Consider the following 25,822-nt stretch of genomic DNA (forward strand, 5'->3'; position numbering starts at 1 on the left):
TAATAGGATGCCTCACCCCCTAAATGTTTTGCCCCAAAGAATAAAGTGTATATACATAAACAAATGTGGCAAAAAGTTAAAATATCGGTGAATCCAGATGAGGAATATTGTGTTCAAAATATGTACTACTCTGGCTTTTTTAAAAAACAGAATTGAGAAGTTTAAGCTAAAAAGTAGGTAGTTTACTTTTTCTAGAACTTGGAATTTACAACCTGGTTGAAGCAGTAAGATATCTGGCCACTGATAGGCTAGGAGCGCTTCCTGGGTTCGGACCCCTCCCAAATCAAGAGTCCATCACTTACCAGCTTATTTCTCAAAGCTATGATTTATTCTGTACAAGGTTCCACTGTACACCACACATTCATCTCCTCTTGCTTACACGGTAAACAAGTGTATACACCAGCCCTTTGGCTCAGGTTCACAGGTCTTCCCTGGAGAAGGATGTCAGGCCAGTTAGACTCAGGGTGTCTTATTCTGCGGCCTCCTGGAAGCACTGGAGAGTTCTGCCCTCGAGGGGCACAGGCAGGGCCCAGCTGTGTGGGTGTGCAGGGTACGCCACCCACAGAGCTCTGGGCCTTGGTGCTGAACAGCTTTTCTCTCTGGGACAACAGAGTTTTGCCCGACGACTTAAGAGCAAAATCAAGCCCATGGGAAAGAACCATACAACTGAGGCAAGATGTCCCCAGACACCCAGGCTCCAGCTCCCAGGCTGAACTCCAGACTGATGCCAAGGGGAGCTGGGGGTGGCATGGGCATCCCTGAGAAACTCGGTCCAAAGGGCCTATGTCAGGAGGCTCTGAGAAGGGGGGTGGGGCAGGGAGGCTGGGGAGAAGGAGCAAGTTAAGGGGGAATAAATTAAAGGTGAGAGCAGCTCAAGGATCAGGGGCTCATGCTATCCTTCCAACAGCTGGGGAGTAGACCAGGGCTGGGTTAGAGGAAGCTGCGGGAAGAACTTGATACACTATCAGAAGAATTTCCTCTTACCTACTCTCCTCTTCACCTCTGCAGTGCGAAACGAGCCAGGGGCTGTGGATGTGACCCCAAGCTCCCTGGCAGCTCTGGACATGGCACTGGGGAAGAGGCTGAGGGATATTTCAGGGAGGGGCAGTTACCCCCTGGTCCCCAAACACTATAAGGCACAATTCTTGGAGGCAACTAGATTCCATCCAAAACATTAAAAAAAAAGAAACAACAACCTGTCAGATCCCAGGTCTACTGTGGCTGTGCTTGGGCCTGGCCAACTCCCACCTAGCACCACTGGGGGCTAGCACTAGAAAAGTTGTACTTGTAGAATTAAAAAAAAAAAAAAAATGACCATCACAACATCCCAGCTGTGAAGAGGTGTGAAAGAGAGCATCTCCAGTCTGAAAACTTTAGTTACGGTAATTTAAAAAAAAAGTTGGGCTTTTAAAAATCAAAAACAGCTTTTTTCAAAGACGTCCCCTCATCTGTCCCCCTGGAGTTAGCAGCCTTAAGAGGGCTCTTGGCTCATGGGTGTTTTTCTTGCTCCTGGAAGGGTGAAGTGGGGTCCAGGTAAAGACGGGCAGCGTTCCAGGAAGCAATCCTCCCAGCAGGCTCCAGAGGGTGCTGTGTTCTCAGGAGGCCGGGGCTGGGCCAAGGCCAGTGGGCCCGAGGACAAGGATCTTCTCCCCACAGAGGGCTGAGGTTTATCACACATGGGAAAAGAACCACACGCTTACAAATGCAGACATGAGAAGTCGAGGGCACCGTGCTGGCTCGGTCTGCGTCCTGCCAATCTTCCCTACCAGGCGGGGCTCGGGGGCACCGGGCTCCCCGCTCCAGGCTCTGGCCAGGCTGCAGCAACTCCTGCTCTGCAGCTTCACTTTCCTTTATTTTCCTCTTATTTGTCAGGACTTTTTTTTTTTTTTTGCCTTTTTTTGGTCTTTTTAAAAAAACTTAGGTTGTGGGGCCACCACGGGGAAGGGAGGATGGGATGTAGCTCCTCGTTGCTACATGCGGGAGGGTGGACTGGCCAACTCGTAGAAGAGCAGGTAGGCGTCGCTGGTACGCACTTGGCTGGAGGACATGGGGGAGACGCTGCGGAGAGAGCAGGACAGGTCAGCCTGGCAGCCTGGGGGGCCCGGGACGCGCAGCTGGGGCAGCATGAGGGCCCGTCTCTGACCTATCGGACGCCCGGGGCCATCTCCTTCTGGAGAGCCTTCTGCTGGGCAGCGCCACACCTCTGGGCCCTGGCCGCTACTGCGTGAGGGGCGGGTGCCCGACGGCCGGGAGCCCCGCCCGAGGCCCGTCTCACCTGGAGTCGTTGAACGTGTGCCACTCGCCCGTCACCGGACTCCGGCAGTAGGCTGTGTAATGGCCGCCCATGGTGGTTCCGGAGTGATTGGACACAGCGTACAGGTTGTAAACAGCGTGGTCTGAAGAGGAAGCCTGAGATGTCAAGCCCCAGGGTGCCCCTTGGGCCCTCTCCTCCTGCCCTCCCAGTCCTGCGTCTCCTCCCAGTTTCCACCTCTCTCTCCTCAGCCGCTTCCCGCCACCTTGGGGCCTCCCATCTGCAGCTCAGACACCCGTGCCTTGGTTCTGTGCTTCCAGCTCAGAAACGCTTACTGGTGTTTTCTGAGGCAAATTCCCTCAAGTCCAGGTCTCTTAGTGGGAAATTCACAAATGCTGTGAGCTTGCTGGTTCGTATCCTGGATTCTGAGAACCGCTTCAGATCTGGTGTTGGCGTGAGTCAAGGACAGAGTCAGAACAGGAGACACAGCCCCTGAGGGTGACTACACGTCTCAGGAAGTCAAGGAGGGGAGAGCCCAGCGAGTTTTCCCGTCCTACCCTGCTGGCCCTCAGCCGGCCCCCAGTCCTCACTCTCTAACGTCAGCCCTTGCCCTGACCATCTGAAGGATACGGAGCACCAAGATCTTTGGGAACCTCTGGATGGAGAACTTCTTTATACACCGTTTTCTGGCTCGGCAGTGACAGCACGTCTGAAAGATATAACAGGACAGAGCTGGGAAGGACTCATGTGTGAGGCCAACGGCCAAATGCAGCAATTCCTAGGCTGCTGTACCCCCAAGAGGGCTCCGGGAGATGCGCCCTCACTGCCACAGAGGGTGACGTACCGGCTTTTCATCGCCATCAAGCACGTCCTCTTTGGTGAAGAGCCTCATGCAGTCCATTAACGTCACCTCAGGATAACCTCGCTAGGAGAGAGAAGGGAGGGGTCAGAGGTCAACGAAGTGAAAGCGTAAGAGCAAGAGTTTCAGAACTGGGGCGACAGGGGTGCCTACCTTAGTAATGGGCAGAGAGAGGTCCCAAAAGGGATCAAAGACCGTAGAACAGTAGCCACAATCAGTGCACGTCAGGGAGCTCTTCAGCTGCCCAACAAAGAGATCTGGGGAAGAGACGGACACACGGTGCCTAAAGGCCATGGCTCCTTTCTCACTGCGCCCACCTGAGTCCCCTGGGGGCTGGGCGCTGGGAAGCTGGAGGGGTCCTGGGAGAACGGGCTTCTCACGCTCTGCTCAGGCCAAGCAAGCAGGGAAGGCAGGCAACCCACCCCCACCCCCCTTGCTTGCACTCACCCCCGATCCGACTGTCCTCCCGTTCTAGATACTTTCTCCACATCTGGCGCCCCTTCTCATCGTCACTAGGACCCAGAGAGAAGAACGGAATTGGGTCAGACCTCAACCCCTGGTAAGTGTCAAGGCCTAGCCATCTAAATCCTTAATATCCAAAATTCTCCTGAAATCATTATCCCCAAACAAGTTCCCATAGTTCGGGCCCCAGCCCTCTCCTCCTACTTACGGCAGATGGTCGAGGTTTTCAGTGTTGGACTTGGGCCTCGCTGTGACCCGGTTCACCTCATTGTGCAGCCCGTCCAGAAGGAAGCGAAGAAACTCCTGAGCATCCTGCTGACTGAATGTGAAGAAAAGGGAGTTAAGCGACACCTCTGGTCCCTCAAGTCTGCTACTGCTGCCACCCACTCTGGGGGGTGGGGGGGACACGTCCCCAAGGCCCTTACTTATAGCCGACGAAGCGCGGTGCGTATCTCTGGATCTGGGTTTTGAACTCAGAGGGGCTCACCACGTCATTGGGGGATGAGGTCCATATGGTCTGGATTAGTTTTGCAAACTCTATAGGAAGAAGAAAAGGGTAGAGGGGGGCGTGGAGGATAGCTGAGCCATTTTCTCTATTCTGTAGAGTCCCAACAAAAAGAAGCCAGAGGAAGAGAAATGGGAGAGAAGCATGTAACCCTCGACTCCTACAGTAGCGTGGAAAGGCGTCCAGGGCCGGGCCCTCACCTTCCATGAGGGCCGTGTGTGCACGGCTGCTGTGGCTGAGGTCCCGCAGGTAGAGCCGCTGCAGGCAGTAGTCTCTCAGCTCCCGCGTGTTGCTCAGGCACTGTAGAATGGAGTTCATGAAGCACTGTGGGAGACCACTAGACGTCAGCAGTGGAACAAAGACCCCTGGCTGGCATGTCTAGTTACCTAACACTCAGAGCCCTCTGGTATACCTGGCCTACAAGTGAGCCTCAAGCCTCCTATAGCCTCAAGTTCCTCTTTCTGTAAGTCACAGTGTTGAAGTGAGGCAAATCCCCACTGCTGGCATGGGTGAAGTAACTGGTTATTTACTACAGAGGTGTACAAAAGAGTATCGGGCAGCTGGACAGAGTGGGTGGGAAGTGATGGATGTCCTGGGGGAGAAGGATCCAGGAAAGTGACTGAGGTATCAGTTAAAAGGGCGACTGCCCTTTAGCAGTGCTTCCTGCTTGGGTGGGGGTGAGGCAGAGCCCAGCAACTCTGTAAAACATCAGCCAGGAAGGACAGGTACCAACTGGCCTAGGGGGTAGGGAGTTAGCTGTAGCCAGCATCATCTCGTTAGACAGTCCCAGTTGAGATGGGACTGAGTCCCACCTTGGGAAAGAAGTTGGCTGGGGAGAACTCACCGTGTTCCCAAGGTTTCGAAGACCAGCCAGACCCTGGGCGCTCTTAGAATTCTGTAAGCAAAGAACATGAGGCATATTCAGGCTGAAGGAAGAGGCCTGGCCTACGTTAGGTTCTCTCTGCAACGTTCTGCCAGTTGTAGCCACTAGCCTCAGGCTGCACACATGACCCTCTCTTCAACTTAAATCTACTTTACATTGTAGGCAAGAGGGGTATGGAATGCCTGTCATTTTCAACACATGACAAAAACATTCCTCAAGATTTTGCTTTCTTTTCTTATGTGGTTTTGCTTTCTTTAACTGACATGTAATTACCCCCCCCATCCTTTATGTTAATACTTTTCATTTTCTGCCATATTGGAGACTGGACATTAGAAGCCAGAGACTAGGAATTCATATACCTGATTCTGACAGATTTCAGGTCCCAGATCCAGGCACTCTCTCAAATGACCTACATTTGTACTCTGAGATGTCTGATATCTAAAGCAGCTGTCATAATGAGCACTTCATGGAGGTCTTCAAAAGTTCAATGACAAAACATCTAAACTGAGTTTAGATCTTCAGCTGGGGAAAAGCTCCAGTTGGCCTGCCATTCTGAACTGCCAGAGACAGGTGGAATTCCTTCCAACTGAGCTCAGCTCCTGAGGGCTGTTTAGAGCCTGGGAGAATCCTCCCTGCCTGGTTCAGGTTTCAACATCCTGATCGGCCACTGGCTGGGAATCCTTCTGATGGCAGCTTGCGGCCAAGCAGAGGTCAGCACCTGGCTGAAGGTGCTACTCTTGCTCCTGTACTTCTAGTGGAGGCTGGTGAGGGGGTGGGAGAGTGAACGGGACTCCGAGCATTGTTTGTCCAGGTCTCTTGGCTAATCCTGGCCCAACCTCCAAGAAGTCAAATAACCTTTCGGCTCAAAGGGTTAAAGCATCAGCATACAGATGAGCCTGCTACTCTCTTTCTTGGGGAGGGGACCGGGAGCAGGCAACTCTGGAGCAACACTGGCTGGGGCATGCGTGGGGCCAGCTCAACCCTGATCAGAACAGGAGCCTGAAATAACTCAGCTAAAATTACTCATGCGGTGTGCTGTCAGCAGCTCAAAGCCCATGAGGTTGTCAGCATAAGGGGGTGGGGTGGGGAGAGGAAGGCTGAAGGAGGGCTTTTCTCAGGAATTGCCCTGCTGATCCCCCCTCAAGTAAGACGATCCCTCCTTGCCAGTTATTAGGTCTAACACTCACAGGTAGGGAGGGAAATACCTAAACCAGCAGGCAGACCTGCTGTCCACCTGCAGCTAGAAAGAAAAGCCTATTGGCAGCAGGTGGGGTACAAGCATCACTGAAGATCAGCAGTGTATGGTCCCAAACATGACATTTAAATCTTATTTTTATGACAATCTAAACCCTGATGTTCCAGTCAGTGGGCCACAGCAGAGATAATTCCCTGGACAAAGACCTTATCAGCGTTTGGAAGTAGACCTGGGGCTCAACAGAAACACTGAAGTCTGTGTTGCTCATTTGGAACTGAATATTAAAGCCTGCCCACACCTGCGTACCTGCTCTTCCTCTCCCAGAATACCCACTCGAACACCTCTTTCCAGCACTGCTTTATCAGTTCTACCTCGCACCCCTCCCCCACCTGCCCCTCATGCCTCAGACCACATCTGTCTAAACAGACCACAGAAGCAAAGCATTCTACCGCTGGTGACTGTCACTGTCCACCAAGGTGGGCCCTCGACTGAGACAGCAGTCACGCAGCGCCAGTTGGGGGTGCGGCAATGGGAGGCTGGAGGCGTCTTTCTAATGAAGCATTCCTGTGGTGTTGACACTTCTCTCTCTGAACCAGGGGAGGGCAGGTCAGGAAGAACAGGTCATGATCGGGGTTACTATCCTTAAGAATCTAACCCTATGTCTGGCCTGGCTGGTGGAGGGATGCAGGAGGCTCCTTTAAGCCTTCTTCGCCAGGACCCTCTTAATTCTGGGGGTGGGGGCTGTGCCTTTGTCTAAAATTTCCTGAGCTTGAAAGTGCCTGCCAATTTCCAAGCACTCTGTGTAGAAGGCGGATGGGTATAAGGAGTCAGGGGGTGGGAGTGGAGGGGAGAGCAGGGTTGTTCTCTGCCCAGCCAGATATTCTTCTGCCATGAATAGGAAATCAGGAGCTCCAGGGAAAGTCAGCAGTTTCCATTCCAGAGGGGAACAAAATGTCCCAGGAGTGACCTTTCTTATGGGGAAAACAATCCTACCTCAGGGCTGACAGGGAGAGGCCCAAACTGGAGAAGCTGGGAGAGACCCTGCACACCAGCCTCTCAGCAGAAGAAGGAAATGACTCCAGCTGGGCTGCTGGAGCTTAAGTTGCAAAGAGCTGAGAAAAGTTCGGGGCAAAAAGTTCCTTAAAATTAGCCATCAGAAAACCTAATTCGACTCAGGAGCAGCCATTGTTCTAGAAGGCAGGTGCCACCTCTATGGCCAGTAAACAGACAGTATTCACTGCCCACTGAAGGAGCGAGAGCCCCACTGCTATGCGAACATGGAGGAAACATCTGGGAACACGGGCCACAGAAGAAAGGCTGATGGAGGTTTGTGTCCTCACACTTGAGACCCCAGGAAAGGGCTTTTCCGGCTTACTTCACCTGTGCCATGAGGGTCAGCCATGAGTCCTGGCTGCAGCCAAGGAGCCTGGTGTGGCCCTGGCACGGGGCAGTGCACGCACTGCCAACACGGGAGCTTGTGCTGTTACATAAGATCTGTCAAGCTCTGGCCCCTTCTCCCTTCCCCGAGGGGGCAGTGCCCAGCTTTTAGCCCCAGCATCACTCTGGGGCGGCTACATCACTGAAGGGATCCAGTGCCCACCGAGCTGAACTGGGGAGGGGAGGGAAGGGAAGTGAAGGGAAGGGAAGGGACGTTGACCTCTTTCCCTGTCTGCAACTCCTTTGCCCTTCGCGGGGTCAAAGGACCCCTGTTGTCCACCCTCAGGGAGAGGGCGTTTTGCGATGAGTGACGGGGAGGCGGTCCCTTTCCCACCGGCCTTTCTTGCTGGCTTTGGGCCTTGGAGGAGTCACACCCGCAGAGTCCAGCGGGCTGCCCGTTCCCTCACACCCCGAGAACTAGTCAAGGTTACGCTTTTCTGCACCTGTCGGGATAGGTGCCAGGAATTTCGAGCCCAAGAGCCACCTGGTGCTGGGGTCGAGGAGAGGGAGGGGCCAGGGGGACTTGGGGTGGGGGGGCAGGGACCTCAGCAAGGGGGATGGGGCCGCGAGTAAGCGTGAGATCACCTGGGGAGGGGGCATTCCTTGTCGGGAGACCCTGGGAAAGGAGGGGAGGGGGCTGGGAAGAATCTGTGCCTCGGCCGGGCGGGCGCGCGGTGGAAGGGGGCGGGAGGGGAGCACCCCGGTAAGGAGGCAGAACCCCAGCCCTCGGCGTGAGGGTCCCGGAAAAGGGCCCCGCGTACCTTGGCTTTGTTGAGCAGGAGCCCCACGAAGGTGGAGAGCAGCAGGGAAGGGGAGAGCGGGGAGCGCGGCCGCAGCTCCTTGGCGAGGGCGGGAAAGGGGGCGGCGGGGGGCTCCTCGGGCAGGGTTACGGTGTACGAGGTGCGCATGCTGGGGGGCGGGCGGCGGGCTCGGCCCCTCGCCTAACGTTGGCCAATAGGGCGCGGGGGAGTACCGCGAGGTCCCACGGCCCGGACGCCCAGGCCAGCGAGGCCGCCACAGCACGCCGTCCGCGGCGCCCGGCGGTAACCGCTCCGGCGGGCCGACCGCGCGCTCCCGCACCTCAACCTCCCCAGCACGAGCAGCCAACCGACCCGGCGCCGGCTCTCGCGCTCCGGCCGACTGGGGCCCCGCCGGCGCCTCGGGCCGCGCGACGTCATCGCCGGGGCGGGGCGAGGGCCCGGCCCCGCCTCACTCGGCCCCGCCCCCGGGCCCCGGCACGCGGACCGGAGTGAGGCCGCGCCCCCGCGCCTCCACCCCCGGCGCGGCTGCCCCCAGCCCCCATCCGGGACCAGGCGGGCCTGCCCGCGATCGAGACTTGCAGTCCCGGGGGCAGGCCAGACCCGGGCGGGCAGGACCGGAGCGCGGAGCCCGGGAACCACCTCGGGGTTGGGACTCGGGAGAAACTGCTTTTGAGGCCCAAAGAGGACACGTCTCCAAGGCCGAGTATCAGCGGGTGAGCTTCCCCGAGGGCAGCGAAAGATTCCTAACTTTTGGAGGGCTGCAGATCATTTTGAGAACCCGATGAAAGCCCTGTACTCATTTTTTTCAGGAAAAAATGCACCCACGCGCAAACTTTTGCACAACATTCTGGGCGTGTGGGTGGGAGAGGACGACTCACGCCTTCTTGAAGCCCAATATCCACCCAGTCCGTGAGGGTAAGAGGACCCAAAGGTAGATTTCCACGGCTTCCGGACGAACTCCCCTCCTCCCTCCAGTCCTAGTTTGGCCCACTATCAAGAAAGGCAATGCCTAGATTTTTTACATGATGACAACAGGTCAGTGTTCCTTTTGGCCTCAGGAAGAAACCTTTTTCTGGCCTCATCTACCCAATTACCCAACTCCATCTCTCTGAGAATCTCAGATTTTGATTTGTTTTTGGGAGGTGGGAAGAAAGTCACAGCACGTGGGGAAACTGGTGCTCAGTTGGTGTGTTGGAGGGAGTGTCCTTCTCTGACCCTAAGGGCAGCCATGCTCGGAGATCAGAGGTCTCTGGGTTTTATTCCTGCTGCTCCACCCGTCTCACCTATCAGGGACCCACACAGAATCTGCCTGGAGAAAGTATCTTGTTTGGAGCTTGACGGCTATTTTTAGCCAGTATTTTTAGCATTTAAAAATACTCTGAGAGGCAGCAGTGTGTGCTGTTACTCATCTGTGGCCTCCTTCTGTTCCTCTTGGCCTGCTCATCCCCACATGTACACGCGCACTGCACACAGAACCACAGCCACATGGGGAATATGTCCAGGACACATGTGTGGCTGTACCCCAGGCCTCCCACAGAACAGCACTTCTGTGCTGTGGAGAGAGGAGCACAGTCGCCCCCGTGTTCCCGCCTCGGTGGTGGGAAGAGTGGGCAGGAGGCAGGGGTTTCAGGGCATCCTACTAGGTGGTAAGTGACATTAGAAGAGCAGATCTCCAGTCACTGTCCTTGCTGGGATCAAAGCTGGGCCCTGGACAAGATGCATGCTTTCCCTCCATGCTTCCTTCTTCCTAACCACACCCCTCTGAGCCAGTCCCACACTGTCTGCAGCAAGGCTTGCATTTCATCACATCACTCCCGTGCCCTGACATACCTGACTCTTCCAGCCAGTCCGGAAGCCTTAGGTAGACTTGTCTCTGAGGCTGTGGTCCATAGGCTGGATAGCACCATGGTTACCACCCTCACTCTTCTCTAATCTCCGCTGCCAATCAACCTGCTTTAGCACATGCCTTCTCTCCTTTAACAAAACTGTCACCAGTGAAGTACTTACTAAATGCCAGGCACTGCTGAGTGCTTTATATACATTATGCCAGTTAACTTGCATAACAACTCAGGGACAGTGACGCAGTAACTGTTACCTCTGTTTTCTAAATGAAGGATCTTAAGCCCTGAGAGGTCAAACAACTTGCCAGGACTGCAAAGCTGGTACATGGCGGTGTAGGGCTTTGAACCCAAATGGGTCCTACAGCAAAACCCATGCTAGTAACAACTACCAGGAGATTCTGGAATGCCCTTCCTGTTCTCTGTCAATTACCTCCTTGTAAATTCTGCTCAAAACTCATGTTTTCCACAAAGCCTTTTCTAATAAACTCCAAGTTCTAAACATTCCATTATTGCGTACTCTCGGTTTTCTAGCATTGTTTCCACCGTACCAGTTTGTCTTGGTATGTTTATGTTTGTCTTATACATATTTCTAAGACTTCTGTAAATGGTCTGAGCTTGGGTGTTGATTGTACCATTACATTGATACCTCAAGGGCAGGACTGTGAGCTCATCACGAAAGGGTGCTGGAAGACCAAGCGGTGCTGGAAGTCCCATTGAGCCTCAGAAGGTGGGGTCAGTCTGGGTTTGCGTGTTGAGTAAGTGATTTGCAGGAAGTGCTGTCAGGCGGCCACCCACTGGTGCGTTCGGCCTGTTTCCCCATGACGTAGGCCAGCTACCCTGGGGACAGCATGGCATTCTGCCAGCCTGCTCTCTCCCTCTTTCCTGGGATGTAGGAGGTCAGGGGCATTGCTGGGAGCAGGGAGGCCCAGCTGGGGAAGGCTCTTGCATGGGTGCCCTTTGAGAAGTTTGGTTGGAGAGATACAAATGGGGCCCAGTCTCGTCAGGCAGGTGTGATGGCTGCTGGACACGGCCATGAAGAACTGTGGTGATTTCTCAACTAACCAGGACCCCGAGAGACCCTTTCTCCTCAGTGCCGTTTCCTGAAGTGGCATGGGCAAAGCAGACAGTCTTTGGGGATCTGAATCTGGCTCTGGCTCTGTGACTTTTTGCCTCAAACACACTGAGCTAATCTGAGCAGAACTCCTTGCTGGAGCCCAAGACTGCCATTTCTCAGACCCCGTGCTTGGCCTGCCTCCCCTGGCGGTATTTTCTCCCCTCAAATCCCCCCTGGCACGGATGGAGTATTTAAATAAAGTCAGGTTTGGTTGTGTGAAGACAAGGCTACAAATATCTTGCTTTCTCAGCTGTTAGTGGGCAGCCCAGTCCTAGGTTTAGAAACACGGCTTAAACCCTGCTCCTGCATGCACCTGCAGTTACCCACGCAAGATGGGACAGACTGGCGGCCTGACTGAACTGGTGGGGGCTCAGGGTCCTTGTTAGGGGTGCGGCTTTCAGCCCTCCAGTGCCCTTGGGGAGGGAGGGCCAGCCAGCTGGACCGAGGTCCCTGGGAAGCTCCTCCTTCCTGCATCACGCAGACCCCAGGAGGCCTAAAGCTCTGTGCTCCCTGGAGCCCCTGGGCAGTCTGGTCTGGACCAGCTGGATTCCAGAGGCCCACACACTTCCCTCTCTCGTTTATGTCTCTGTGTGGGGCGCCAGTTTTACGTCTCCATTGAGGTGAGAAGGTGCAGGGAACCACGTGGGCAGCTCTGGGCCCTGAACATGATGTTCATTTCTGCAGCAGGATGGTCAGTGGAGCGGCTCTCCCACAGGCAGGAACATTTTGCCAGGCTCGGATTAACTCCTGCCTTGCTGAGCCCACCCCCATACCACTTGAACTCACTCGCAGAGACATCCATCCAAGAGTGGGGGTGGAGGAAGAAGCAGGGAGCCTGGTGCTGGGCACCGATTGAGAAAATGAGCCTGGGTAAGGCGGCTCCACGGCCACCAGCCAGGTCGCAGTCCACAGCCGGTCTTCAAGGCCTGGAGACATTAGCGTCTTGCTGATTCTGACCACAAACTACAAACCGACTGCTCTTTCTTTCTCAGCAGCTAGGATCAGTCCTGCCATGGGACCCCTCTGTGTGACCTTCCTAGGCCGTGAGCACAGCTTCAGGCCTTCAGGAAGTTTGCCCTCCTCCAGGTGGCCGTGTGGGTGAGGACAAGCCCCAGGGTCTCAGGCTGCCAAGCTGGACAAACAGGACAGCAGGGATGCAGTTCAGTGTGGCCGAGTAAACAGTGAGAAGGTCGGGGACAGAGGGAAAGGTCACACTTCTCACCCAGGAGTCCTAGGACAGCCGTCGCTGTCCTCCACTTCAGATTAAAACTCCTCCCTTCCCCTCACTGCTTCACAGCAGTCAAGTCCAAAGTCCCACCCAAGAGGAGAATCACATGACCTCATCTTATATAATCTCCCTGTCACTGAACAGCTGGAACCTGAGGCTTTGTGAGATGAGTCAGCAGCCCCCCCAGGGGCGAATAGGATCTAGGTAGTCCAGGTGCCCAGGCCGACTGCTCCTAGCAACAGGTCCCAGGGCAGAGGGCAAGGGTGTGGGAGAGGTCGTGTGAGGGCAAGAGGCTGGGCCGGGCTTCGCATCTGAGTAGTAGGTGCCCAGCCCGTGACTTGTGCTCTGAAGGGCCCTGGGCCAGCTCCCAGCTCTTCTCAGGGAGAGGAGAGGGTGCCCTGGGCAGGGTGAGCGCAGGGCTGAAGCTGGCAGGCAGAACTACCAGGGCTCAGGGGAGAGAGCAGCTGGAGTGGGTGGAGCTGAGGATTAGCATGGATTGTAGGGGTTAAAGCGCAGCCCTGGCAGGGCTCAGTGGGAACAGCTTGTCCTTCCATAGGCCCAGGGGAGCAAGAGAGGTGGGGCGGAGGGGGATGTGAGCAAGTTGGGGGCTTGGACCCCTGGCTCTCTGCAGGGCCAATGCACCTGGCCTGGCTTGAAGCCCCCACTGTGGGTAGTGAAAGTTTTTTTTTTTTTTTTAAAAAAAAAAAAAACAACAACAACAATTCCGAACCAACATACAACTCCTCTGCAGTCTATCTGAAGAGGGAGTCTAGGGCACCCTCACTGCCCTAGGCTGACAGCGCACACTCCGTGGACTGGCATCTTGTTGGTGCTTAAGCAAGCCAGCCATGGATGGGAGGTGTTCAGAATTCTTGTCCCCCTCCACCAGTTCTTCACTCATGCTCAGCTGAGTCTGTGATATTCCAAGTTCATGTGGGCTGTTACTATTAACAGGAGGATTGAGTCTGGTTAGATCTGTTCTATTCCCCGTTGGTCCTGCTTCTTTTGACCTGTCAGCTGTCCAGAGAGCCCCGGGCCAGGGCTGCCTAGAGGAGTCAGATCTCACCCGGGGCCCTGCCCTAGGATGCACTCTCTCACCTTTGCTCCTCCCGGTGGTGGTCCCCTCCCCCCACTCCAGTCAGCTGCCAAAGGCCCCTTCTTTTCCCGCAGTACCTTTTCCCCCTTGAGTTGAAGGCAGCTCTCCCATTGCATTTTACTGGTTGCAAATTCCTCTGCATCCATGATTTGCTTTGAACCTCATGACATCCCTGGGAAGTGGGCAGGGCAGGCATGACCATTCCCTTTTATGGGTGAGGCAACAGTTCAGATGAGAGGTATCCAAGGTTAAAGAGGCAAAGTGTTCTTCCAGCGGCCAAACTGTTCATCCCAGCCTCGGATGACCTTCTCCCTTTCCCATCACCTATGACACTGAAAAAACACCTAGGGCGGCCTCCTGGTGCAACTATTTTTAGAACTTACTTCCCCAAGCTTCCCAGAGGGCAGGGACCACAGCTCACACCTCTCCTGCACCAACCCCCCCCCACCCCACCCCCACCACCAAGCACCTGGAAGGCAGAAAGGAGGACTGATATTGACCAAGCACCTACTAAGTGCCAAACCCTTTCACACCACAACCTTTGATTCCACACCAGGATCTCTGAAGTGGGAACTATGATTGCTTTCATTTTACAGAGCAAACAGGTTCAAAAGTTCACGTATTTCTCTAAGGTTACGCTGCTAGTAAGCTGAACACCATAAAATGAATGAATGAGATGGGAAGAGCCGTTGACGGAGGTCAGAAAAGAAACTGGACCTGGTTCTAGAAAGAAGTGGTCCAGGCCCCATGGACAGGGTGGTTCTCACCCCAGCAAGATGTGATCAGCACCAGAAGCGAGGGTGAGGGTGGTGAGGGGAGAGGAGTGAGGTTAAATCAAGGTCTTACACCGCTGAGCCCAAGAGAAGTCTTTCCCAGTTGGTAGTATTGAGCTGACCAGGAAATTTGTTTGGGTTTTTCTGTTACAGAAAAACTCAGACGACCTTTTTCTTGAGGAAGAGCTCAGAGTGAAACACTAGCTCAGTTGTAGGGCTGCTGGTTACTCCTGTGTGTTGTGAGTTGTTTCTGGACAGGAAAAAAGGGATGTTACAGTGGCTGAGTTTGCCCTGGGTCAACCTGCCCAGTTCTCTGAGGTCCTCTTGCAAAACTCCCCTCAGGCTGGCCCTAGGGGAGGAGGTTGGGGCCAGGGTGTCTGCTGTGGAGACTCTAGGGAGGTTTGGGATCTGCCTTTGTGGGAAGGAGGCGGGCCTGCTTTCAGGGGATTGGGGCTGAGAATGGCTCTGTGGTTTAGTCTGTGGAGGGGAGGTTTTCACACCTCAGTGTGCTTGAAGATTACCTGAAAAGCTTGTGAAAAAGGGCCGGAGTCTCAGGCCCTATGTCCCTAGAGAGTTTGCCTCCAGGGGGTCTGGATGGGGCCCCCAGACAATTCAGCGCACAGATGATTCTGAAGTAGTCAGTCTGCAGACCCCACTTTTTAGGAACACTGAGCCCCATAAAGAGTCCTTCTGAACAAAGGGAGGGAGCCCCTCAGAAGCCTCGAACACCCAGGCCCCTCCATTGAGAGCCACTTTCTGATTGATTGCCCCTGAGATGAGCAACACCAGACCTGTGCCAGCCAATCACGCTTCAACCCAAGTATGTGTCCCCTGAGAGCGTGTCTCCCTCTGAGGCCGCTCTGTTGTTTGCCATCCCTGGTCCACTCTAGCCCTCCACCGTAGCCAGCCCTGCCTTCTCAGGGTCCGAATGTTCTGGGAGGCACCAGCTTTTGGATATCCCTTGGCACTTCACAGGGGGTCCAGCAAGGCTGAGATTCTCCAAGCAATGGTATCAATTTGTCCTCTCAGGACCTTTAGTTTTGACAAGCTTCAAGGTCTGTGTCCCAAAGTGCCGCCCCTATCCTGTACCCCTGTTCCGTTTTTTTGGACTAGTCCCCTAAACAGCATTTCTTGCTATGGCACAGCTATTGTTTCTAAAAGACACGTGTCCTAAGAGTAGAAGGGTACATAAAGTAATGAAGATGACAACACCCAGTTCTCCTGCCCAGATGCTTGCCTGTCCTTCTGAATACCCACTCACATCCATCCATCCATCTACCCGCTCACTCCCCCGTCTATCCATTCCCCCATATATCTATTCAACTCCCCCGTCCATCCACCCATTCAACCATCCATGTGATACGCAGGTGAGCCGAATGCTACACTGAGCTAGGTACACAGTGAGGGATCTGGAGATTTGATTTCTTTCTCCTCCTCTGAAAGCTCACCACCTAATGGGTAAACTGATGACTACACAAAAGGAAGATTTGTAGTCAGTGCCCCAGGAGAGGTGTGTCAGGGATCAGATGTGGGTGGGTCATGCCAGCCCTCACTCAGGTCTCCAGCAGAGCCTCTTCCCTTATTTGATCCCAGGCACATTGGAGTAGAAAGAGACTAAAGCCCTAGACAAGAAGTTCTGCACCATTTTCTCCAAAGACACACGAGAACTACTCCTGTCTAGACCCCTGGTCCGCAGCCAGGCAGCATCCGTCAGAGGAGAGATCCTCTTCTCCTGATGTCTTACGTTCCAACGTTAAGCCATGTCTCTGGACTCAGAGATAAAAGCCTGAGCAGGAGGAGAGATGCAGTCAGGGCCAGGGGGCCTCTCTTACCACAGGGCACACTGGTGGTCTGGGGATCTCAGCATGCAGTCCAGGATGGGGCAGGGCCTGCAGGGGCCCCAGGCATGTTGGGTGGGAAAGCAGAGGATAAGAGTCGCAGTGTATGTGAGGGTAGCTGGGCATTTCCAAGAGCACTGCAGGGCCATCGTCGAGTGCACAGGTCGTGAAGTGCATTTCCTGGGGAGAGTGGGAGAGCCCCTGAGCAAAGACATCAAGCCACTAGGGCACCAGGTGTGCTGAGATGACTTCCCTGGTTCGTCCCCACCTGGGCTATAGGAACAGCCACTGTGAGGCCTGGGAAGGAAAACCTCTGTCTGCGATTGTCAAGGTGGAAGCCCTTTCCTCATCAGTGGCTTCCTCCCCAGCCCATCACCAGGTCCCCAAGGGGCAAACTCACCATGGTGTCTCGCCCTGGGGAGCTGGAGCGGCTGGACACAAGGGCCTGGCCCTTGCCCTTCTCCCACAGACTGTAACGGCCACTGGGTCGGTAGGTGGGGCTGAGGACTTCGGGGGCTCGTGAGGGAGGGGTCGGGGTGGGCACCTGAGGTGCGCTGGCCTTGCGCCCATAATTCTCCAGGTAGTCGGCCAGGTACTCGGAGCGGCTGGCTGCCTGGTATAGGCCCTGCAGGGCGCACAGCTCCTTGCGAGTTCGGGCCAGCATGGGGCTGCGGCCCAGGTTCCCAGAGTCCAGCCGGTAGCTATCTGAGGTCCGGAGGCTGGAGAAATCCCGGGCCAGGTCTGATTGACTGTTTGACTTCTTCTGGGTCAGGGTCACCCCCTGGTCGCGGGCACTGACAGGCAGGTAGCTGAGGGAGCTGGTGGTCACTCCATAAGGGAATCCACTGCCCCCACTGAGTCCACTCCCTGAAGGCCGCTCGCTGCCCCGAGTCTGGCTCTCGGCCCGTTTACCACCCCCGATGATGTCAGGTCTCAGCAGGGGGCGGCCTCTGTCATAGTCCAGGATGGAGGGGGGGCCATAGGTACGGGGACGGGTGAGATAGCTGGTAGGGGGGCTGGGCTTGAAACCCAGCTTCTCCTTCTCCAGGAAGGAGGCAGCCAGGTTGGTTCCATAGGAAGAGGGAGTGTAGGTGCCATAGCTCGGTTTGGTGAAAGGCGCATCTGTATAACGGGCCGATTCTGTGTAGCGCTTCAGAGTGGAGGAGAGCTGGGACATCCTTCAGGGCGGCACTCGGTGGGGACTGGGAGCCTCATGGGCTGAAAGACAAGGAAAGCAGTTGTCAGAAGGCCCTGCCGGGGGTCAGGCTGCTCCCACTGTGCCTGCTCTCCATTCCCCAGTGGCTTGACCTCAACCAGGGGCCACACTTGTCTGTTTCCAGGAAAGCCACTGGCCCACCACTGGGACACACCTCTGCATGTGCGTGTGCACCAGTGTGCAGGTCTCCACGCACCCAGGCATTCACACCTCAGGGAGAGCCCCAGAGCTGAGAGGCTTTCATAAACCACACGGGCAATCAGTCTCAGCACAGCTTGGACTAGACGCTCCCCTCAAAGCCCCCAGCCTGAGAGCGGGGACCGCGCCACTGCAGCCCTTCAAGCAACAAATAGTACTCCAGGGACTTCCCCGGTGGTACAGTGGCTAGGACTCCACACCCCCAATGCAAGGGCCCTGGGCTCGATCTCTGGTCTGGGATCTCCCGTGCCCCAACTAACACCTGATGCAGCTGAATAAACAAAAACAAAAAAGCCCCCAAGAGTATTCCAGCCCAAACCCCATCTGCTTCCTCTCCTTGGCTTCTTTCTGCAGGCACCCCTGAGATGAGGGATGCCACCGCCCTCACCCCCTGGATTAAAAACTGCTGGATATTCCAAGAGTTCAGATTGCTCCCCTCTTTGGGAGCAATCTTTTGGGAATCTTACACTGTTTAGACAGCATGACGTGAGGATCATTTAGCCAGATCTCTGATGAGGAACAGGAGGCCCATGAGACGAGGAAAGGGGCCTAGGTGTGGGTGGTGGTGGTGATGGGTGGCTGAGAGGAACGCTTGATCTCAGTCTCCAGACCCAATCCCAGAGTGCTTCCCTGGACATGGCCACCTGCTGCGGTGGGGGATCCTTGTGAGGTAGAGCCCTCCCTCTGCACTGACCTAAGTCTTCGTTTCTAAGTGGAGTTAGGGCCCTGTGGCCTCCCAGGGCTTCCCCTATTAGTACCCACAGCAAACCGATGGTGATAATGACTTGTGCAAAGGGGGCCCCCTAGAGGCTAAAATCCTGCACTGCAGGCAGCGCTCCTATTTCCACCCGCAGTCCTTGCAGCTGGGGTGGATCTGCTGAAGGAACACAGAACCTCTGAATTGAGTTTTCAAAGGCCGAATGGGTCGACTTTTTTTTTTTTTTTTTAGTTTCACGTCATATATATTTTACCACAAGTGAAAGGGGACATTTCCACATCCATCATCCAATTGAACCTTCCCGCGGGCCTAGGGAGTGGACAGCCATGACCACGCTTTACATAGAGGACACCAAAGTGACCGACGTGAAACAGCTACAGCCAGGCCTCACCAAGGGGACATCAGATTTAGGAATCTAGCCCAGATTTCCCCTCTGCTGAAACAAGGGTGATCATCAGTTAGGTGCACTGCACCTGTCACCGGCCCGCACTGTCAAGCTTGCTTTAATTGTTGCTACAAAGGACTTGTAGCAACATCCTCCAACTGTTACTCAGACTAAATAGTAAGGTCTGCCCAAGCTGTTTTTCAGGAACTTGGAGTCAGCTGTGTCCAAGTGCATGCTCTAGCCAATTAAGACTGGTTAGGACATCCACCACCCCCGCCGGGGGCGTATGAGAGTGTCCCCTCGATGAAGGGTCATCCATCTCATGTTCTCCGTTGTACAAGTGGAAAAGTGCCACTGACTCGCCCAGGGCCACATGCTAGCAGAGCGAGGACTCGTGTCCATGTCTCTCAGATTTCCAGCCCAGTGCCCTTCCTGCTTTACCTCAACTCACCACCCCCATCAAGTTTAGGCTCACATGGCGGCCCCCAGAGTCCCTCCACCACTGTAAACCTGCAGGCTTTATCTCTGAAGGAGCTGGAGGGCAAAGGAGGGGTAGGTAAGATCTCTCATTTTCCTTGAGGGTCAACAGGGGCTCTTGGGTGCTCCTGGGGTGGTGGGGTTGCAGAGCCATGCAGGACTCTCAGAGGAGTCTTGCTCCGTGGCTGACTAGCTTGGTGATTCTGCCCTAGTCACTGAATCTCTCTGAGCCCCAATTTCCTCAGCTGCAAAATCAGTATAGTAATCATCATTATGATTCCTACCTCACAGGGTTGTTGCGAGGAATAAATGAGATAATAACATGTGAAAGCTCTCAACAAAGACAGTGGTTATTATCTCCTCTCCCAGCCCTGCCAGGCAGCCCGGCTCCTCCCTTTGTAGGCCTATAATAATGTCGGGGCTGACTGTCTCCTGGCCGGGCCAGCCTCTGACCGCAGTCCTGGGCATCGGGGTTCTCCCTGCAGCTCCTAGTGAGATGAGTGGGTTGTGGGCAGAATCTAGCTGTTTGGCAGTCAGTGGCTCAGGCAGCCTACGGCCTGCCCTAGGCCATAGCCCAGCTCATTAGGGCAGATGGGACCTGGTGCCAAGCCCCAAGTGCTGAGTGCCTGGCAGAGAGCTCTAGATACTCAGTCCATGTAAGGTATGGGATAGGTTGCAGAGGTGGGAGGTGAGCAGGTGGCACTTTTCATATAGGCCCCAGGACAGAACTTCCAGACTCTGCCAGAGACCTCCAGCCATTTTCAGTCCAGGCTGATGTCAGAAAGGCCTGGCCTATAAATGACCATCCACCCTTATTCCCGTCTGGCCTGGCTGGGGGCTCCCTCAACCAGCCGTGTTCCCACAGCCAGCACAGCTTTTACCCCTTTCTAGGAAAAGAGAATGGGAGGAGGGCCTGGTGCAGGGCTGGGGGAACCACAAGCTTCCCTCCCATCTGCTTAGCTTCCTGGGGTCCAGGGGAGGAAGGGGATGAAGGCTGAGGAGGCTAGGGGCGGCGACAGGCAGAGGCTCGGGGTGGGGGTGTGGGACCAGCCCTGCTCTATTTCACTTTGGAGAGCTCCATCAATAATTCAAAGTCACAGAGACTCCGGGTCCCAGGAGCTGGGCTCTGGGACACCGAGCAGCCGATCAGATATGCTCCCCACCCCCACAAGGGCCTGAACTCCTGCCTCCTCCCCACGGGTCTCTCTACCCCTCCCCCCACACGGGGGAATTGGTATTCTGCAGGCAGAGCCCCAAGCTTGCGATATCTCCCAGCCCTGCTGACGCAGAAGTGCTGGGGCCAGACAGGTACGGCGGACAGGGACAGATGGCCCTGGGATGGCCCACAGGTCGCCCTGGGCAGGATCGGGGCCACAAGCGGAGCCGCACCACCCGTGGGAGGGCTCCTAAACCCTGCTCTCTTGTCTGCTTCAACCTGCCAGACAACTGACGGGCCTCCCTACCGCTAACAGCCCCCTGGAAGCTGTCTTGTCAGTGCTGCCAACTGGCAGAGAGTTCCTCTGTCTGGGGAGAGGGTCCTCACTGCGGCTGAGGCCTGGAGCATGCCTGTCTTCTCCCCCAACCCCCAGTTTCGCTCTTGAGGACAGTGCCAGCACCTTGCAGGTGAGCAGACAGCTTGGGTTGGTGACCCTTGAGTTACCTGGCGTGGCTGTCCCTGGAGGCTGTAGGAGGCACCCTGGGCGGGGAAGCAGACCGGGGCCCTGGCTATAGCTCTGCGGCACAAGACAGGGACAGGACGGGCACTCACATGGCCGCGAGTCTCCTCGTTGCCAAAGGAACGGCCTGAACTGAATGGCTCTTTCATGGGGCAGTGGGAGGCCAGCCGATTGGCTGTGATCCCCCGTGCCCCTCCCTGCCCAGCGTGGGGCCCCTGCTGCCCGACTCCTTTCACTGTTTACCCAGAGCTGGCAAGTACAGGCATGCGGTTCCAGGCAGCACCTCCCCAGGTGCCCGCCACCTCGGACAGTGGGGCAGCCTTCCTGCCAGCCTCCTTGTCTGTGCAGGCTCGCCAGGGCTCTTGGCTCTTCCCTGTTCTGCCATGCTTCCCTTTCTTCCCTCTTGCTTTACTCAGTTTTCCCTTCTTGGGAGGTGTGGAGGGACTTCTCCTCCTGAAAGGACGAGGGAACCAATTGGCCATCGCCCCGCCAGCAGGTACAGAGCACCCCTGGACCAGGCATCCCACTGGGTACTTCTTAGGTAGCTTGTCATTTTTTCAGCAGCCCAAAGTCCAACACTGAGACAGCCTTCCCAACGCCCCTGGCTTACAAACATCATTTGAAGTTTTAATTTTTTTAAACATTAAATTGAAATTCAAAATACTTTCATTCAAATAGACAAGAAATTTAAATAGTGAAACAGTCAAGTGAAGCGTTTAGCATTCATATTTCTGAAGTTATTAAAGCTTAAATCAGCACTAAGACTTCTGGGACACCGCATATTAATCACTCAGTTAATCCTCACGACTGCCCTAAGCAACAGGTGCTATTATTATGCCCGTGTGCAGATGAGGAAGCTAGGGTTTGGAGAGGTGGTGTGGCTCCCCCAGGGTCACACTGGGACTGGGACCTACCTGGGCTCTGTCTGCTAACGCCTACCTTGAAGCCAACCCATCGCCCCCTTCTCTCTTCCCTGGCCTTTCCCTGAGCTGGCACAGGCTGGGGTTCCTGCAGCATGGGGTGAGGGGGTCCAGGTGTCCACCGTCTAGGCAAAACAGCGTGGCGGGTACAGACTCCCAAAGGAGCTGCCTTTCGAGTTTCCACTGCAGGCAGATGAAAGCGAAGCCAGGCGCAACCTGAGCCCCGGAACAATGCTGATCTGCCGAGAGATGGTCCAGGAGGCCTCCATTTCACCCGTGATGCCAAGCTCCTGCATGTCCCCCGCCTCCTACCCTTGCGGCAGCTTGGCCCACTCCCCAGGGTACCCAGACTAGGTGAGTCAGGGCTTAAAATGAACCCTATCTTCCTGGGGCCACTAGCGCATTACATCAGCCACTGTCATTTCCTGCCGCTCACGTGAAGGGCTCCCTAACCTGCCCAGCCAGGGGAGGGACTTGCTCCCCAGGAATGCCAGGCACTCTTGGCCCCCAGGGTATGGGATGGGTGATGCCCAACATCCCAGGAGCCTTCATGGCCCCTCTCTGCCTAGATCCACTCTGCTGTCTGGGGTGAAGGCATGCCAGCTTCTGTGGCCTTGCCACTGCCTGGATAGAAAGCCCCCAGCTGGGCTTCAGACATAGACCTCAGCGGGGTTCAGTCCCTTTCCTCCTATCTGTGTCTGAGGTAGGTGAGTAGGGAATCCCAGGCAGTCCCACAGGTGCTTGGGAACCGTCACAGGGGTGACCTCAGAGCTTCCCAAAGCTGCTTGCTAACAACATCGGAATGAGGCACTGACTGAGACGGCTGACCTTGAAGGGTAAAGTGGGCTGACAGAGGGGCCCTGTCTCCATCTACACTTTCCCACCCACAAGCCCGGCTGCTGGGACACTGCCTAGACACAAGCGTCATCCCCTAGGTCGCGGGATGTCCTGGCAGGAGTGGAACATGTAGGCGGAGGGGGAGGTTGGGGTGGGGGATATTTGTGCTCTCACAGTTCAGGAGTTCTGTTTACTGCTCTCAGATGCCCAGGAGCCTCAGCCTGGAGCTAGCGGCTCTACCTCTTGGGCTGGCACCCTCTGACCCACCAGTTTAGTGCCTGATAGGCCTTGGCCGGGGGTCATCAAGGGGATTGGGTCCCTCTCAGTTTCTCTAGATCCCAACAGTTACTCAAGGGCTGGGACGGGCAAAAGAGGTAAAATAAAGAGACTGGAGATTAAAACCAGAATTCCGCCTGGAGGAGAAGAGGTGGGTGGGCTTAACGCAGTGTCTCTTCAGGGTTCTCCTTCATTTGGGTTGGGAGGGGGTTGGCATCTCTATACCTCCAAGAAAAGGCAAAGATATGGGGCCCCCAGGCAGTATTGGAATTCTTAAATTCTGTTTTCTAACCACGACTGTCCCAGGCACTCTCCTGGAACCCCTACCCCAGGGGAGAGCCCCAGGCTCCTTCCCTCTCCTCCAGGGCTTCAGCTTCCTCCTCCTGGCCTCCCAGCCCTTGGTTCTGCCCCTGGGTCTTGCCCATAGCACCTCCAGGCCTGGTGGGGTGGCCTCTCACATGCTCCCCCAAACAGACAGGGATCCCTCAAACAGACAGTCCAGGGCCCTAGGGACAACGGCCCTGTGAATTTCGGATACCAAAGGAGCAGTTACCGACCTGTGTCCGGGGACACTGGGCAGGATCTGGGGGCTTCTCCTTCCCCGGCAGGGCAGGGAGTGCAGTGGCGAGCCCAGAAGCAGGAGTCTGACTTGGGCCGGGTAATCCGGGGCTCAGGTTACTGACTCGATATATATAGTATCTTATCTGACCTCATGGAGATGGCTAGCTCCACTCGCTGGCATTCTGAGCCCAGGGAGAATTAAAGGGGCAGTGGCAGGCCCTCCCTCTCGAGGTGGGTGCCAGGCAAGGAGATCCTGGGAGACTGTTTGCAGGGAGCATTTTGAAATGGAACAGAAGGGGGATTCAAGGGGAAGCAGAACTGGAAAGAGGGTAGAGGGATGGGGGTGGAATTAGGCAAAAATATGGAGAAGGAGGTGTCAGTCACAGAAGTAGAGAAGAGAAAGAAGCCCCAGTCCACCTCCTTTAGCTCTGAGATGGAGGAGACCTGGAGGCAGACAGCAGCTCCCTCAAGGACACAGAAGCAGGGAGAGGCAGAAGGGACCTCTCTCAGGTTTCCAGTTCAAGCTCTTTTATAATGGACTTCTAGGCTTGGGCTTGTATTCCAAGTCTTTCCTTTTTATTGCCTCAGAGACATTTAAGCGGTCATTTAAGTGGTCCAAACCTTATTTAGTCTTAAAACAGGAGTAATAATAATGATATACCTCATGGAGGTGAGGATTAAATAATGCTTGTTAATTTCCTGGCACATAGTAAGAGTTCAATAAATGATAATCACTACTAGATCAAATACTTCCACTTCTAATTAGTGGTAGCATTTGTCAGGTGAACCTTGCTAGTGAGAAAAGGTTCCTCCAGGCCACCCCGTGGGAGTGCCCTGTTCTCATGTCAGAAAACTGCCATGGTTTTCCGAGCTGATCCGTGTCCCATAGCTGGCAAGGCAAATGAGGCTTACCCTATTCCCAGATGTGCAGTCCACCCATCAGAGGAGGGCCAGGCCCACTTGGGCTCTTTCCTTCTCTACCTAGAAAAATATATAGCAAGTGTAGCTTCCCCCAGGCTACCAGGAGCAAGCCTGGCTGCTCTGGAGTGGTTCCACTCTACCTGGAGGAGTGTTCAGGATCCCGAGCCTACAGAGCCAGGCTGGCTGGGCAGGGTCACAGGAGGAAGGTGCAGGATTCTGAACCTCTCGGACCTTGGTGCTCTTGTCAGCTCCCAGCTGTTCCTCCTGTTTCTCGATGGCTGTCCCTGAGGACTGGGAGTACCCGGGATGGTGCCTCCACCCTGTCTCAGCAGAGACTACTGACTCAGCTCAGGTCCTGATGATGCACTTCAGAGGACGCCCTCGTCCCCAGCCCTCATTCCAGTCCTCATTCCGACTCCAGTCTGGCATCATCTACAGCATCAAAGGAATGGTGGCTGCTCCAACCCCAGCCCAACCAGCTCTCCTTTCCTCCACTGTACATGTCGGACTCTGGGGACCTATTCCTGCCTGTGCCTGGGGAGATGAGCATGGGCAGGATCTCCAGCTCAGTTCCATTCTAAGAGCGGCCAGGTCAGGAGGTAGATGCTCCTCCTTAGAGGACAGCCAGAATGGGCTTCCTTAGGCTGTTGAGTATAAGTTACTTGCCTTGGAGCATCGCGTGCCTGATTCTGGTTTGGGATTGGTGAGAATTTCAAAGATGCCTCTTTCTTGTTTGGGATTGGTGGAAAATCTACCCCTTTTCCACTTAACTACTACCCTCCCCCCCACCCCTACCCCTCTTTGGCAAACTGATCAGAGACAAGCCCCCAGGAGCTTTGAGAGGAGGGAGTAAGAAGGCTGCCACGCACACGTGGGGAGGGGTTTGCCAGGGCCCAGGCGTCACTCTCCGCCACATCCCACACAGGGCTCGGAGATGCGGTCCTGCCCAAGCAGCGTTTCCTGAGAACACACTGATCAGCACACAGATGGCTCTCCCTGGCACCCTGAGCTGTCGGCTCACACACACAACTGGCACCCACAGCTGGAGATCCTCAGCGCAGCTGGCACTTGCCCTACATTTCTAGTGCCCATTTTGCCCAGGCGGTCGTTGACACCTCACTCTCAGAGCCTCACACGGCACTGCCCTCCGTATCCCCTCTTCCCCAGTCTCCGACAGGTGGCACGTACCTGCCTATTCTCTGAGGATGGATGAGTCGAGCCGGGCACAAGCATGGAGCTACCGATGAGTCCCGGCTGGTACTGGAGCGGCGCAGTAAACAGCCGCTGACGCAGAGGGCTCCCTGGCCTCGGCTCTTGCCCGCCTCTACCCCACCTCCGCCGGGGGCCCAGAGAGGACCTCCCCGGGAAATCGGCGCCACCCAGCGGGCTGCCGC

The 25,822-nt window shown here is 55.4% G+C and overlaps 1 protein-coding gene across 9 annotated transcripts; it reads right to left on the minus strand.

Moving 5' to 3' along the window:
- Positions 1 to 306: 306 nt before the first annotated feature.
- On the minus strand, positions 307 to 25,754 carry USP2 (ubiquitin specific peptidase 2). Of its 9 annotated transcripts, none has more exons than XM_042232987.1 (14): positions 25,617 to 25,754; positions 16,644 to 17,461; positions 16,238 to 16,423; positions 4,922 to 4,972; positions 4,278 to 4,401; positions 3,998 to 4,109; positions 3,781 to 3,891; positions 3,558 to 3,622; positions 3,264 to 3,367; positions 3,096 to 3,176; positions 2,882 to 2,960; positions 2,587 to 2,694; positions 2,276 to 2,396; positions 307 to 2,058 (listed from the first exon to the last, which is right to left on the minus strand). In XM_042232987.1, the coding sequence occupies exons 2-14, from the start codon at positions 17,418 to 17,420 to the stop codon at positions 1,971 to 1,973; spliced, it is 2,007 nt and encodes a 668-aa protein (XP_042088921.1). In that variant the 5' UTR covers positions 17,421 to 17,461; positions 25,617 to 25,754; the 3' UTR covers positions 307 to 1,970. The 9 variants fall into 9 exon arrangements, with proteins under 9 accessions (XP_042088921.1, XP_042088922.1, XP_042088920.1 ...); XM_042232988.1 differs by lacking the exon at positions 25,617 to 25,754 and adding an exon at positions 24,569 to 24,721; XM_042232986.1 differs by lacking the exon at positions 25,617 to 25,754 and adding an exon at positions 23,504 to 23,592.
- Positions 25,755 to 25,822: the final 68 nt, after the last annotated feature.

Source organism: Ovis aries, chromosome 15 (assembly GCF_016772045.2).
Source record: "Ovis aries strain OAR_USU_Benz2616 breed Rambouillet chromosome 15, ARS-UI_Ramb_v3.0, whole genome shotgun sequence".
NCBI lineage: Eukaryota > Metazoa > Chordata > Mammalia > Artiodactyla > Bovidae > Ovis > Ovis aries.